The sequence below is a fragment of the Stegostoma tigrinum genome, chromosome 5 (assembly GCF_030684315.1).
Source record: "Stegostoma tigrinum isolate sSteTig4 chromosome 5, sSteTig4.hap1, whole genome shotgun sequence".
Classification (NCBI taxonomy): Eukaryota; Metazoa; Chordata; class Chondrichthyes; order Orectolobiformes; family Stegostomatidae; genus Stegostoma; species Stegostoma tigrinum.
The window spans coordinates 102,853,982-102,869,411 of NC_081358.1; the positions used below are offsets into that span (position 1 = coordinate 102,853,982).

Here is a 15,430-nt window from a genome sequence, read left to right on the forward strand (position 1 = left end):
GTATCTTTATACATATCCAAATTCCTGCCTTGTACATTATAATGTGTCAAGACTGCTACTTACATTTTTTAATTGTTTCAGGTTAATTAAATCCAAGGGATCAAATGCAATGCAAATCTGTAGGTATGTAAGGAACAAAAGCACAAGTTTTAATTCATGAGCACCCCAGAAAAGAAATTTGGAAAGGATTCATTTATTATTGGCAGTCTTGGAGGGTCCTCCATGCTTGAACTGATCTAACTCGAGTGTTCGATGCTGACAGTGGGTGCAAAAGCAAAAACATTTGTCTCACACAGAAAAATCTCACTTCTTTAATAATTCAAAATAGATTGTTAGAAATATACAGTTCTTTAAAATAACTGTGAATTAGAAAAGATGGACCAATTTCTGGGTTTAAAACAAAACTTGAGTAATGGCATTTTTGAACTGAAATTCCAAAAAGTCATGTTTATGAGAAGTCAGATTAATTTGTAAATTCAAGATTTTGAGAGAGGTAAGAGTTGGATTTTATGCCTTCACTTGATTAACAAACTTGATTTGGAACAGATGGGGTCTATGTATTGAAAGTTGCCCCGTGCAGTGATTGGAACGAGGTTAGGTCAAAAACAAAGTTGCTGGAAAAGCTCAGACAGTCTGGCAACATTTGTGAAGATAAAAAAGAGTAAACGTTTCGGGTCCAGTGACCCTTCCTCAGAACTCAGTCACCAGACCTGAAACGTTAACTGTTTTTTTTCCCATAGATGCTGCCAGACCTGCTGAGTTTTTCCAGAAACTTTGTTTTTATTCCTGATTTACAGCATCCACAGTTCTTTCGGTTTTTATACAAGATTAGGTAAATCTCAATGAGCACGTAATCCCTGATTGGTTAACCTAGGCTAATCAGGGACCTTTGGTTGGCTGATGTAAACAGGAGATTCAGAGAGTCTCCTCTCTCTCGAGGGGCTGGCTCTGAACTGGCTGGTCAAAGCCCATGCACTGTTCACTAGTTTAAAAAAAAGGATGACTTGGTGCCAGAATACCAGCTGCTGTGCTGTTATTTCAGTGGCGATGAGAGGAAATGGTACGCTTCTGAAGAAAATTTGCCACAACAGTCATCTTTGAGTTGGGCCAAACATTCACTGCATTACCCCTTTATTTGGGAAGCTTGACTAGTTTGGTCCTATCGCCAAAAACTGAGCCCAGTGTGTGGAAAAAAATACAGTACTTTTTCTGGGCAAATGACACTGGGGCAGATGAAAAGCCACCAGTAATCCTTCTGACTGCTTGTAGATCCACAGCATTTTCGGTTATTAGGTGCCTAACTTTCCCTAAGGCACCAGATACTAAAACTGTTCAAGACTTGAGGGATTTAGTAAAAGAATATTAGGATCCAAGCCTCCTCTAATTCTGAGACACTATTGGTTTTATTTAACTGTTCAAGAACCAGGGGAATCTGTACCAGGAGTTTTGAAGAAGTTATGATGACTGGCAGAAGCATGTGATTTTGGGTTAACCCTGAATGAGATACTAGGAACCATTTGGTATATGGGATTAATGATGTAATCATGCAAAAATCTCCAAGGTGAAGCCCAAGTGGACTTCAATTAGGCACTACAACTGGCTTTGTCATTAGGACATGTGGCAAGTGGAGCATGTAAGCTAACAAAGAGATGGCAGACCAGTTGAACAAAGGATGGCATAAATAACCTTCTGGAAATGCTGGAGGACAGACAGTCAAGTGTGGATGAGAAGCTGAAGGTATTCTTTATTAGTCAGGGATTGGTATTAGGGAAATTGATGGGATTAAAATCCGATAAATCCTCAGGGCCTGCTGCTGGAATTTTAGGCCCCTTTTTCTCTCTTCCTCCCTTTTAAAAAAGGGGTTACATTAGCTACCTTCCAGTCCATTGGAACTCTTCCAGAGTCTACAGAATGGTACAAAATGATCACCAATGCTTCCACTATTTTGAGGGCAACTTCCTTAAGTACTCTGGGATGCAGAGCATCAGGCATTGGGGATTTATTGGAAGTTAATCCCATCAATTTCCCTTGATGAGCCTGACAGTGGTGGCACGGTATCGGTACAAGTCAGGAACAAAAACAGAAGTTGCTGGAAAAGCTCAGCAGGTCTGGCAGCATCTGTGAAGGGAAAAACAGAGTTAATGTTTCGGGTCCGGTGACCCTTCCTCAGAACTGATGGTGGCTGGGAAAATGTCAGTTTATATACAGAAAGTAGGGAGCTGGGTGGGGTAGGAAGTAAACAATAGGATAGAGCCCAAAGAGAGAGAAAAACAATTGGACAGACAAAGGATTATCTAATGATCAGGCTGGAAGGGTGAATAGTTGTTATTGGGGACTGTTAGAGACTAACAACAAGGGGTGTGTAATGGCAGGCTATGTGGTAACAAGGCCTGGTGTGGGGGGTGGGGGCTGGGACATGGGAGAGTTTAGGCCCTAAAATTATTGAACTCAAATTAAGTCCAGAGGGCTGTAGGGTCCACAAATGGCAAATGAGTTGTTGTTTCTCCAGCTTGCATTGGGCTTCACTGGAACACTACAATAAGCCACAGACAGAGCTGTTGGCCAGGGAGCAGGATGGTGTATTGAAATGGCAGGCAACAGGTCGTTCAGGGTCTTTTTTGCCAGCAGAATATAAACGTTCTGCGATGCGGTCACCAAGTCTACGCTTCATTTCCCCAGTGTACAGGAGACCACATTGTGAGCAGTGAATGTAGAAGACTAGATTCTGGGAAATTCAAATGAAGTGTTGCTTCACCTGGAAGGTATGTTTGGGCCCTTGGATACTGGGGAGGGAGGAGGTAAATGGGCAGGTGTTGCACCTTTGCGAGTTACAGGGGAAGGTGCGTAGGGCTGTGGGGAGGTGTTGGGAGTGAAGCAAGTGTGCACCAGAGTGTCCTGGGAGGAATGGTCCCTGCGGAAGGCAGACAGGGAGGGGAGGGGAATATGTTTCTGGTGGTGACATCTTGCTGGAAATGTGTCTGATGATCTTTTGGATGTGGATGCTGGTGGCAAACTAGATGAGGATAAGAGAAACCTTATTGCTGTTGCAGGAGGCTTCACTGGAACACTATAGCAAGCCATGGAGAGATGTTCTGCGAAGTGGTTGCCAAGTCTACGCTTCATTTCCCCAGTGTAGAGGAGACCACATTGTGAGCAGCGAATGTAAAAGACTAGATTCTGGGAAGTGCAAGTGAAGTGTTGCTTCGCCTGGAAGGTACGTTTGGGCCCTTGGATACTGGGGAGGAGGAGGTAAATGGGCAGGTGTGGGAGAAGGGGTGAGGGCAGAAGTGCGGTAGATGGGTTGGGCCTGGTTGAGGGTCCTGTCGACAACACAGCTGGGGAATCCTCAGTTAAGGAAGAAAGCGTACATTTTGGAGGCTCCCTTGTCAAAGCTGGACTCATCTGAACATATGCGATGGAGACGGAGGAACTGAGAGAACAGGATGGAGTCTTTACAGGAAGTGGGGTGTGAAGATGTATAGTCCAGGCAGCTGTGGGAGTCAGTGGGCTTGTAATGGATATTAGTCTGAGGCAGCACGGATTCACTACAGGGAAATCATGCTTCACAAATCTTCTGGAATATTTTGAAGTTTTAGCCAGTGGAGTGGACAAGGGTGAGTCAGTAGACGTTGTGTACCTGGAATTTAATAGGCTTTTGACAAGGTTCCATGCAAGAGATTGGTAAGGAAAATTAAAGCTCATTGTATCAGAGATAATGTACTAACCTGAACAGAGAACTGGTTGGCAGTCAGGAATCAGAGTTGAAATGAACAGGTCATTTTCAGAGTGGTAGGTGGGGTGCTGCAGAGTTCAAGCTACAGGACCCCAGCTGATCACAACATACATTAACAAATTGGGTGAAGGAATTGAATACAATATCTCCAGACAACGTTAAGCTGGGTGGCAGCGTGTGCTGCGAGGAAGATGCTAAGAGGCTGCAAGGTGATTTGGACAGGCTGGCTGAGTGGGCAAATGCAATATGATGTGGATAAATGTGAGGTTATCCACTTTGGTTGCCAACACAGTAAGGCAGATTATTATCTGAATGGTGGCAGTTTAGGAAAAGGTGTGGTGCAATGAGACCTGAGTATCATGGTGGAACAGGAGTTGAAGGTTGGCATGCAGGTGCAGCTGGTGGTGAGGAAAGCATACTGGCCTTCATAGTGAGAGGATTTGAGTAAAGGAGGAGAGGTGTCTTGGTGCAGTCATACAGGGCCTTTGTGAGGTCACACATTGAGTATTGTATGCAGTTTTAGTCTCCTCAGCTGAGGAAGAACACTTACTATTGACAGAGTCCAGTAAAGGTTCACAACACTGATTTCCAGGATGATAAGACTGACATACGAAGAAAGACTGGGTTGACTGGGCTTACACCTGTTGGAATTTAGTAGAATGACAGGTGATCTCATAGAAACATATAAAATCCCAATGGGACTGGACAGGCTAGATTTGGGAAATATATTCCTGATGTTGGGGAAGTCCAGAACTAAGGGGTCACAGTTTAAGGGGTAGGTTAATCAGGATTGAGATGAGGAAGAATTTCTTCAGTCAAAGAGTTGTGAACAGAAAGCTTTGGGGCTAGTTAGTAGATATATTCAAAAGGCCCTTGCAGCTAAAGGGATCAAGGGATATGGAGAGAAAGCGGGAATAGGGTTCTGGAATTGCACGATCAGCCATGATCATATTGAATGGTGGTGCAGTCTTGAAGGGCTGAATGGCCTACTCTTGCACCTATTTTCCATGTTTCTGTGCTTACAGGGCATCCCAACAAAAGTGCCCTCACCTGTCCAAGAATACCTGAGTGTAGGTAATCGCAGAGCCTCATGCAGGGCATATCCTGAAAGAGGGACCTTAGGCCAGCCCACAGCAAAACACCAAAACAAAGCCGAGCCTTGGAAAAATGTTTACAAAGTTCTTCAGGACCTGAACCAGCACACCATTGCTGCAGTATATGGACTCAAAACAGCAAAGACCTACAAGGCCTGACTTCATTCAGAGAATTCATAGGCCAGTATCCAGGAGAGTATACACCCTGAGATAACAAGGTGTCGAGCTGGATAAACACAGCAGGCCAAGCAGCACCTTAGGAACAGGAAAGCTTGACGTTTTGGGCCTAGATCCTTCTTCAGACATGAGGGAGGGGAATGGGGTTCTGAAATAAATAGGGAGAGGGGGAGGCGGATAGAAGATGGATAGAGGAGAAGATAGATGGAGAGGAGACAGACAGGTCAAGGTGGCAAGTATAGAGCCAGTAAAGGTGAGTGTAGGTGAGAGGTAGGGAGGAGATAGGTCAGTCCAGGGAGGATGGACAGGTCAAGGGGGCGGGACGACGTTAGTAGGTAGAAGATGGGGGTGGGGCTTAAGGTGGGAGGAGGAGATAGGTGGGAGGAAGGACAGCTTAGGGAGGCAGGGTCGAGCTGGGCTGGTTTTGGGATGTGGTAGGGGGAGGGGAGATTTTGTAGCTTGTGAAGTCCACATTGATACCATTGGGCTGCAGGGTTCCCAAGCGGAATATGAGTTGCTGTTCCTGCAACCTTCGGGAAGCATCATTGTGGCATCCTGGATGATCCACCTATATATGATTGGGAACAGTTAAAGTGCTTAGGAACTCCAAATCAGAACCAAAGTAAATGCCCGGTTAAATGGTCACCTGGTTCTCCTGGAGGGAGAGCTTCAAGCCTACAGCTTCAATCGATACCTGGTTCTCCTGGAAGTCGATACCTGTGCAGCTGTATCAGTGGTTGCCGAACCAGCTTTTATCAAGTTTTATCTGGACTCCAAACCCTAGGTATTACGTAAGACCCTGGCCAGACTGAGAACATACAACAGTGAACTGTCACAGATTAAGATTTCCAACCAGTCTCCAATAGGAAGTAAAAACATATTTGCTGGGAAAGCTCAGCAGGTCTTGCAGTATCTGTGGAGGAGAAAACAGAGTTAACATTTCGGGTCTGGTGACCCTTCCTCAGAACTGATCCGATAAGAAGCAGTTGGCGCAGTTACCATCAACTGTAGGAAGAGGCTGGGGTCCGTGCTTGATGTGGCAGAATTGATTGAGAAAGATTCACCTTGATTGGCTCAACAATTTTCGATAAGAAAATGGCTGCCTGAGTGAAGTCCTAATTAAATACACAAAAGCTTTCCAGGATAGTCTAGGGAGTATCAAAGGAGCCAAGGCCACCTTACATGTTGATCAGAAAGCAAATTTGTGATTCTGCAAGGCCTGCCCAGGCCATTTTCCTTGTGGGCAAAAGCAGAGGCAGAAATCAAGAGGCTGGGCAGCAAAGGAATCATCAAATCAGTGCAGTTTGCAGAGTGGACAGCACTGGACATACTGATTGTGAAGCCTGACAGCTCAGTTTGCCTTTGTGTGGATCTTAAGTACATGGTAAACTGTTTCTGGCAGCTGGATAAATACCCAATCCCTCGCATAGAAGACTTGTACGCAGAACTGGTGGGAGGACTGTCCTTTACGAAGCTGGACGTGAGCCATGCGTACCTGCAATTGCAACTAGATGAGGGGTCCTAAGAAGTATGACACAATTAAAACCCGTAAGGCTTTGTACCAATATACAAGACTGCCATTTGCAGCGTCATCAGCCTCTGCTTTTTTCCAGTGGACAATGGAGAACATTTCACAAGGTCTATCCCTGGGTTGATATTTATCTGAAGATGTGTCAATAACCAGGAAGACCAACAAAGAGCACTTGGAGAACTGGGACATTTTTCACCTTAAACATTTCTCCCAGACAGGCATTTGCCTTAGAAGGGAAAAATGTGGTGTTCCAGGCACTCCAGGTGACTTATAGAGTTAACAAGACTGGGTTACAGCCATTGAAAGATAAAATGAGCATGATCAAAGGTGCCCTGGCTCCCGCACCTATACCGGAGCTGAGGTCTTTCCTTGGGTTGGTGAATTATTACAGAAAATTCATTCATAGCCTAGCCTCCATACTGGCACCATTACACCTGCAATAGCTTGGAAATGGTCATGTGGCTAGGAAGTAGCCTTTAGGAAAGTGAAAAAAAACAGCTATTGTCATCCAAGGTGTTGGCCCACTACAATGCAAAGCGAGAGATGGCGCTGACAGGCGATGCTTCCCATACGGTATTAACATAGTGTTGGTTCACCAAAGTGGTGAGTTCTACAAAGAGGAATGTTAGCATACACTTTCCAAGTTTGGTTGGTGGCAAACGCAAATATGCCTAGGTAGAGAAAGAAAGATTGATGGTCATCTTTGACATGAGCAAGTTTCAGATGTAAATCTGTAATAGTAACGGACTACAAACCCCTGCTCGAACTATTTAAAAAGAGGACAAGTTTGTGCTACCCATAGCTTCTGGTTGAATTCAGCAGTAAGCCACTATTCTCAGTGCGTGGAATTATAAGTCAGAACACCATCCAGGAGGCCAAGTTGCAAATGCAGATGCCTTGAGCTATTTACCACAGGCAGATACCAGTGGTGGGTGCTGCCTCCCCGGAAGAGTCTATTCTGGTTTTAAACTTTCTAGATACCCTTCCGGTCACTGCTGACAATATCTGACTACAGACACAAACGGATCCTGTCCTGGCAAAACTAAAACAGCTAGTGGCGACTGGGGAAACCAAAAAGGCCATCACAGCCAGAACTGAAACTAAAACAGAAACAGATCACTGTAGAGGATGGCATATAACTACAGGGTGGAGATGCCAGTGTTGGACTGGGGAGGACAAATTCAGAAGTCACATAACACCAGGTTATAATCCATCAGGTTTATTTCAAATCACAAGCTTGCAGACTGCCACTCCTTCATCAAGTATCATAACTACGGGGAGCAAGAGCGATTGTTCCAAGTAAAGACTGCTGCCAGCCACTGGCTGAACTCCACCAGGATCATCCAGGGGTTTCCAAAATTAAAATGTTGTCAAGTAGTTATGTCTGGTGACCAGAATTGAATGCCAACATAGCTGAGTTTGTTGGTCAATGCCCAGAGTGCCTACAAGGTTAAAAACTATAGTTAGCAGTTTCCCCAATTTGTGGGAAATGGCTGGGAGTCCTGGACTCGGTTACACGCTGACTATGCCAGCCCTTTAATGGGCCCAATGCTTTTGGTCATTGCAGAAGCCCATTCAAAGTGGTTGGGCGTGCATAGAGTTTATTCGGAAAACTCAGAGATGACGAATGAAAAGCTGCGAGCATCATTTCTGATACACAGACTCCTGTAAGTATTGGTCATGGACAATGGGATGTCAGTTGTTATCAGCAGGGATTTTGTTTATTTCCCAAAGTCCAATGGCATTCAGCATGTTTGGATAGCTCCATACCATTCATTATGCAATGGTCTGGTGGGAAGAGCAGTCCAAACGTTGAAGGCAGGCTTAAAGAAGCAGCCTATAGCTTCAATCGATACCAAAAACTGTCCCGGTTCTGTTTGATGATAGGACCATGCCTCATGCAACTACGGGGATAGCTACAGAAGAGTTGTTGATTGTGGGAAGACTCCGCACAGGTGAAACATGATATTTCCAGACCTTGTGGGTGGTGGGGGAATGGGGTTAAATGAAACTCCAATGCTGGCCACATGCCTCCTCTAAACGAGACAGACAGTTTACTTCAGGAGACAAAGTTTGGTGCCGAAACCACAGAAATGGCCCTGCATGGGTATGAGACGAGGTAAACATGAGGTCAGATATCATGACATGCAAAATTCAAGTAGGTGAGGCGGTTCTGAACAAACATGTGGATCACATGAAAGCTGCTACCTTGGAAACGGAGAAAGAGCAAAACATACCTGGCCCCTCAGAACAGCATCAAAGAAACCTCAGAATCCGAAATGGGTGCAGCCTCAATACCATTACTGGCTGAAGAAGAGGAGGAATCTCTCCCGAGAAGCTCCTGGTGCAAGAGATGGAATACGGTCCAGTACATGCCACCTGTGTCCAAGTCAGAGTCGAAGGAACCAGACCTTCGGCGAAAACGTCCCAGGAAAAGCTACAAGACAAAGAACAGGCCTGCATCCCCGGATTTGGTGGGGTAGGATAGGGGGGATGCAGAAATGTAGTGATTGGAATGAAGGCCAGGTAGATATCATTGAGTATGGGATCTCTGATTGGGGCTGTTAATCTGGGAGTCCTGGCTGACAGATATAAATTGGAGAGTCAGAGTCTCTTTTCTGAAAGGACTGGCTCTGAGCTCACTGGCCAGAGCCAAGGTACTATGTACATGTAATTGAAGAGTGACTTGGTGATGGGATACCGGCCTTTGTGCAGCTAATTCACCTAGCAACATCCTTCTGGAGTCAGTTGCAGTTTTTCAGAAACTTCTGGGCCTGTCAGGATTATAAGAGGCCTCATAAATCTTGCAGCAGAAAGCTAAAGTCTACTTCTCTCTCTCTCTTTCTCACTTGTAAAAGAGAAGAAACTAAAGATCAGATTTTAACTCACTTTCACCTGAACTCCGATCTGTCAGCATTTCAATCTTATTGTCAGAAAATCTGGCTCGAAGAAGTTTTCCCATTTATTTTGTGAGTTCAAACCTTTGGCCCACTAGGATAATTTTTTTTTCCCATTTTGCCTTTTTAGACAGAATAACCTCTGGATAGCTGTTTTGAGCAATCAGGTTTCGTACTTTTACATCCAAAACTCAAAGTTGCTGCTGGGATTATTTAGTGCCCACTTACATTAATGGAAATTTTGAGACTCAACAAGACGATAAATCACTGTAATAGTACAGCAAATTTTGTTTTATCCGGCACCTTAAGAACCAACTCTCTAGATAAACTGGCAAATATTATAGACCTCAAATACCATGTAGTTTACTGTATTATTATATCCAATTATTTGCCTCAATATAAATATTCTTGTTCAATTGAATGGCCACATGAAATATCAACAGCTGATTCAATTTCAAGTCCATTTCTCCCCAAATATTGTGATCTACCACGATGTCTAAGCAGTTAGTTGGGGGTAACAGCAAGAAGGTTCACTGCAATCAAGTTTTATTTAAGACAAAGTTGTATTATTATTTAAGTGATTTATGCCATTAATAAAGTATAACAGAGATGTGTAATTTCCATGCATTACTTTTTATCACTGAGAGTATATTTTTACATTGATCATGTGGACTTCTTGATTATCAGGAATATTTCATTAACTGGCACACTCCTGGTCCCAAACGTGCCGGTAAAAGGCTTGCTGTAACACCAAGCCTCAATGAGAACAGAAGTTTTATCCCATACTAGAGTAGAACTTATTTTTCCAATTGTACACCAGGTGCAAAAAAAAACAGAATATGACAGCCAAGATGGTTACAATTCGTCCCTTAAAAAAAGAATTTTGCAACAGATATCAATTTACTATTATATGTGAAAGAGATAGTTTCATTAGATTAATTTCACAATATCATTTAGATTATTTCTTACCACAGTATCCACATTCCAGATCACCATAGACCTTCCTGATCTTTTCAAAAAGACTGACATTCAGTTGTCTCTTCTGCAAGCTGTCAAGTACTTGCTGGAAGGCTCCAAGATCTACACTATCCTTTTGAGCTTCTGTTCTTGATGGAATTTTATCAAAAGTCAAATGAGTACCAGTTGAGTTGCATAAATCTTTAGCCCCATCAAGCTGGACCATTTCAAATGAGTTTTCATTTTCGACAACACAAGATTCATACTCTTTGAGGGAATCAGTACCATTCTGCTCTGTGGAACTAGACCGACGGTTTGTGCTTTTAGAATCTACCACAGTGTCACTGCTGAGAGGTAAAACTGGCAAGATTTCACTCTTACACTCATCCACTGACCTATGGTCATTGTTTGATGGCATGTTGCTTTCATCCAAAGAAACTTCTTCATGTTGGGTGGCCTTGGGACCATCTGAGGGATTGTCGACGTTCTCCGAATGGACCTGCATAATTTCTTCTTGTTGAGTAAGAGTCTGTATGGGAATGTTTGCACCTTCATTTTCAAGTTCTACGAGAATTTGGTGCCCATGTACATCTTGGTCACAGCCACTGAAGTTTGTACCATCAGCATCCTCCAAGGCCTCTGGCTGAATGTCACCTCCTGACTCCAAAAGATAGAAGCTCTGATTAATGGAGTCATTGAACACAGAATCCTCCCCCAAGTCGCTGTGAGCATCCTTGACATGACATTTTAACTTGACAGAGCTGACAAATTTCTTGGTACACACTGAACAAATGTAGATAAATTTATGCTTGCGAACATGTGCCTCCAGTGAATGGTATTTTGTGGCACCATGATCACAGAGCTCACAGGCAAATGGGCGGTCATCGCCATGGACCAACATATGCCGATCACGGTCTGATTCATTTTTGAACTTACGCTCACACACATGGCAATCATACAGCAGTTGCCGTTTGCCCTCCCTCGTTAGCAGGCGCAGCTCATCATAGACCTCTTTGACTTTCTCTTCATCCATGTCATGGCTCTCATGGATGTGCTTGAGTAAGTTCTTGACATCAGAGTATTTCTTTTTACAGAATCGGCAATGCTGCTTGATCTTTTTGTGCACCCGCTCAATGTGCACTTTCAAGTGCCCTTTGCTGAGGCAGGTAAAGGCACAGTAGTCACAGCTGAACTTTTCCCCCGTGTGTTTACGCATGTGGACAATAAGGTTTGCCTTGATGGTGCTGGCATAGTCACATTGTGAACACTTGTAAGGTTTCTCATTGGTATGAATTCTGAGGTGAGCTTGAAGTGAATGTTTAAATTTAAATACTTTATTGCAATATTCACAGGTAAAAATCTTCAGCTGTGTGGTCCCTTGTCTGAAAGAACAGAAAGATTCCCTTGTGAGTTTGCAGCCGATTTACACAACCTTTTGATTGTTGGTATGTAGCAGAAACCTTGACAATGATTCACTTTAGAACATTAAAAAAGTCAAAAGTTGTAAAGTCAAATCACAATTTAAAAATAATAAAGTGTGAAGCTGGACGAACACAGTAGGCCAAGCAGAGATGCTATTTGGCCTGTTGTGTTCATCCAGCTTCACACTTTATTATCTTGGATTCTCCAGCATCTGCAGTTCCCATTATCTCTCACAATTTAAAAAGTTGAGTAAGTAATCTAAGCTCATGCTCTGGTGTAGTAATGAAAGTGTGCGATCTCTTGGATGAGACGTTAAACTGAGGGTCCGCCTACATTCTCAAAATAACACAAAATATGAGATGACACTATTTGAAGAAGCGGTGTTATAACCAGAATGCTTGTCAATTCTACATTCCTATTTACCTCAACCAATAACATACCCAAAATGTTGTTATTCTGTTATTACTTCAAAATAGTTATTACCTCAATGCTGTCTCTGAAATCTTGATATGTGCATACTGAATCAAAAATACATCAAAACAACATCAAAAATATTTTACTGTAGAGTGCAATGGGACATCAGGAGATCATGAAGGCACAATCAAAGCAAATTTTAATTCTGCAAGCATATCTGGAATATCTTTCTACCTAAATCCTCACCATTGAAGTGTGAAGCTGGCTAGCTATTCAATCAGAGGGAACATCACAACAAAGCACAATTATGTCCTGATCCATTGGTTACACCCAGCAAAGATCATTTGTAAGCACCAAACATCAGGAACACTGAGGAAAAAAAAATCCACAATTACTATAATCATTCTAACTATGATCTTTCAGAATTCTCTAGATACAGGAGTCATCTCACTGGATTGGAAAATTGTGCATGTCACTCTGCCTTTAAAGAAGGGCAAAAAAGGAAAACCAGGGAAATACAAACCAGTTAGCCTAACATCTATGATGGGGAAATTGTTGGAGTATATAATCAAGGGTGAGGTGCCTAAACACCTTGAACATTTCCAGTTAATCGGGGGAGCAAACATGGATTCATGACAAGTTGGTAATACCTGACAAACCTCAGGTGAATTTTTCGAACAGGCAATTAAGATGGTGGACACAGATGTCTATGGATGTTGTTTTATATATGGTTTTCCAGAAGATGTGATAGAGTCCCACATAAGAAACCATTAGCCAAGATGGAAGCCCATGGAACTGAGGGTTAATTACTAACACAGCTTGGAAAGTGATTGAGTGGCAGGTCACAGAAAGTAGGGTATAATGGGTAGTATTCAAATTGGCAGATCACAACCAGTTGTGTCCCTCAAGGATCTGTGTTAGGGCCTCAACTATTCACATTATTTATTAATGGATAATGGCACAGAAAGTCATATTCATCCAAATTTGCTGGTGACACAAAGTCAGGTAGCATTGTAGTCTATGTAGGTGATAGCATAAAACTACAAAGAGATATTGATAGACTTAAGTGAATGGGTAAAATTGCAGCAGATGGAGTTCCATGTCAGTCAGTATGACATTATCCATTTTGGACCATTTTGGGCACTGTCTAGATGGTATGAAGTCAAATACAGTGCATGTCCAAAGAGAATTTGGCATTCAATTACATACATCTTTAAAATGTCACAAACAGGTACAGAAAATAATCAAGAAAGCTAATGGAATTGGCCTTCATATCTAGAGGACTGGAGTGTTATTGCTGGACCGTTAATCCAGAGACCCAGATAATGTTCTAGGGACCCAGGTTCAAATCATGCCATGGCAGATGGTAGAATTTGAATTCAATAAATATCTGGAATTAAGAGTCTAATGATGCCCAGAATCTGTTGTCAATTGTTGGGAAAAACCCACCTGGTTCACTAATATCCTTTAGGGAGGGAAACTGCCACCCTTACCTGGTCTGGCCTACATGTGACTCCAGACCCATAGCAATGAGGTTGACTCTTAACCGCCCTCTGGGCAATTATGGATGGGCAATAAATGCTGCCTGGCCAGTGACGCCCTCATCCCATGATTGAATAAAGAAAAAAATTGCTCAGTATTGAGTATATTCAAGACAGAGATCAACAGATTTACAGATATTAAAGATATCAAAGGATGTGGGAATAATGCAGGGAAGTGTCTTTAATATAGAACATAGCAATGATCAATTAATGGTAGAACAGGCTTGATAGGCCAAATGCCTGCTACTATTTCCAATGTTCCTAAATAACATTCCAAGGGGAGGACAGCCACATTAACATATAATGGTCTCACGCTCTAAGAATGCACTCTTGTGGCAGAAGATTAATCTTTTGAATATCAAGGCTGCTAGAAACTCTATTGATACCTGATACACACTTACTAAACTACTTTCCCATGTTGAATAGCAAAAAAAGCTGCTTGAATACAAAACAGTGTTAAGAAATCCTCTGAAGCCACTTATCAAATTAATCAACAGATTTCTTCTGGCAGAAGACATTAGTCATTGTAGAAACAAAAACAGGCATTGCTGGAAAAGCTCAGCAGTTCTGGCAGCAACGGTGTAGAGAAATCAGAGTTTTGGGTCAAGTGACACTTCCTCAGAATGGGTCACTCGACCTAAAATGTTGAGAAAAGTTGAAAAGAGGTTGGGGGCGGGGGCTCAAAACAAGGACAGGTCTGGACAGATTAGACAAAGCGAAACTGTTTTCATTAACAGATGGGACAACAACTATATGATACAAAATTAAGATGAATGATAATAATATCAAAACAACATTAGGACAGCAGGAACTGCAGATGCTGGAGAATCTGAGATAACAAGGTGCAGAGCTGAATGAACACAGCAGGTCAAGCAGTATCAGAAGAGCAGGATGGCTGACGTTTTGGGCCTAGGCCCTTCTTCAGAAAAAGGGTCTAGGCCCGAAACGTCAGCCTTCCTGCTCCTCTGATGCTGCTTGGCCTGCTGTGTTCATCCAACTCTGCACCTTGTTACAACATTAGGATAAACCTTTTTTAAATGAAGCAAGTGGTTAGAAAATGGAGTACACTGCCTGAGTGTATGGTGGACAGGCAGATTTAATCATGGCTTTCTAAAGGGAATTGGGTAAGTATCTGAAATAGAAAATTTGCAGGGAAGTGGAACAAATTAAATTGTTGTTGCAAAAAGCTAACATGAACTTCTCCCTCTTCTGCAATGTAACCATTCTATAATTCTATGCTTCTCCCATGTACTTGACTACTTTCCTTTAGAAAACATTCCAAACATGTTTTCGATTTCCACATTCCAATAGGTATATACTAGCCTTCAACAATTGTCAGCTCCCTTGACAACTCAACTCCCTTGTTCCTTCCACAGTTTCTATCTGTCAACATTAAGAGAAAAAAAACAGAAGGGAACATCACAAGAAGGAATTGCTCTATGCAGTAAGTTCTTATGCATTGCAATATTAAAGGATTCAATCAGGCACTGGAAATGTAATACTTAACAAGAAGAAATATGCAGCTAAAAATTAACAGAGCAGGAGAGTGGGGCTCCTGGATAACTCTTTAAAGTGCTGGCTCCTTTCTATGCTACATGTTTCTAAATTCTGATTTGCACTTTGCTCCAAAGTAAATGACTATCGTAATACATTGTTAGCCATAT

At 42.7% G+C, this 15,430-nt stretch overlaps 1 protein-coding gene across 4 annotated transcripts in view; it reads right to left on the reverse strand.

The window, feature by feature from the left end:
* The window catches only part of LOC125451740 (zinc finger protein ZFAT-like), a 109,616-nt gene that overhangs the window by 65,599 nt on the left and 28,587 nt on the right, over positions 1-15,430 (reverse strand). For all 4 annotated transcript variants that reach the window (XM_059646182.1, XM_059646179.1, XM_059646180.1 and 1 more), the window contains one exon: positions 10,402-11,771. In XM_059646182.1, coding sequence (XP_059502165.1) covers positions 10,402-11,771 — 1,370 coding nt within the window. The remainder of the gene's footprint in view (positions 1-10,401; positions 11,772-15,430) is intronic.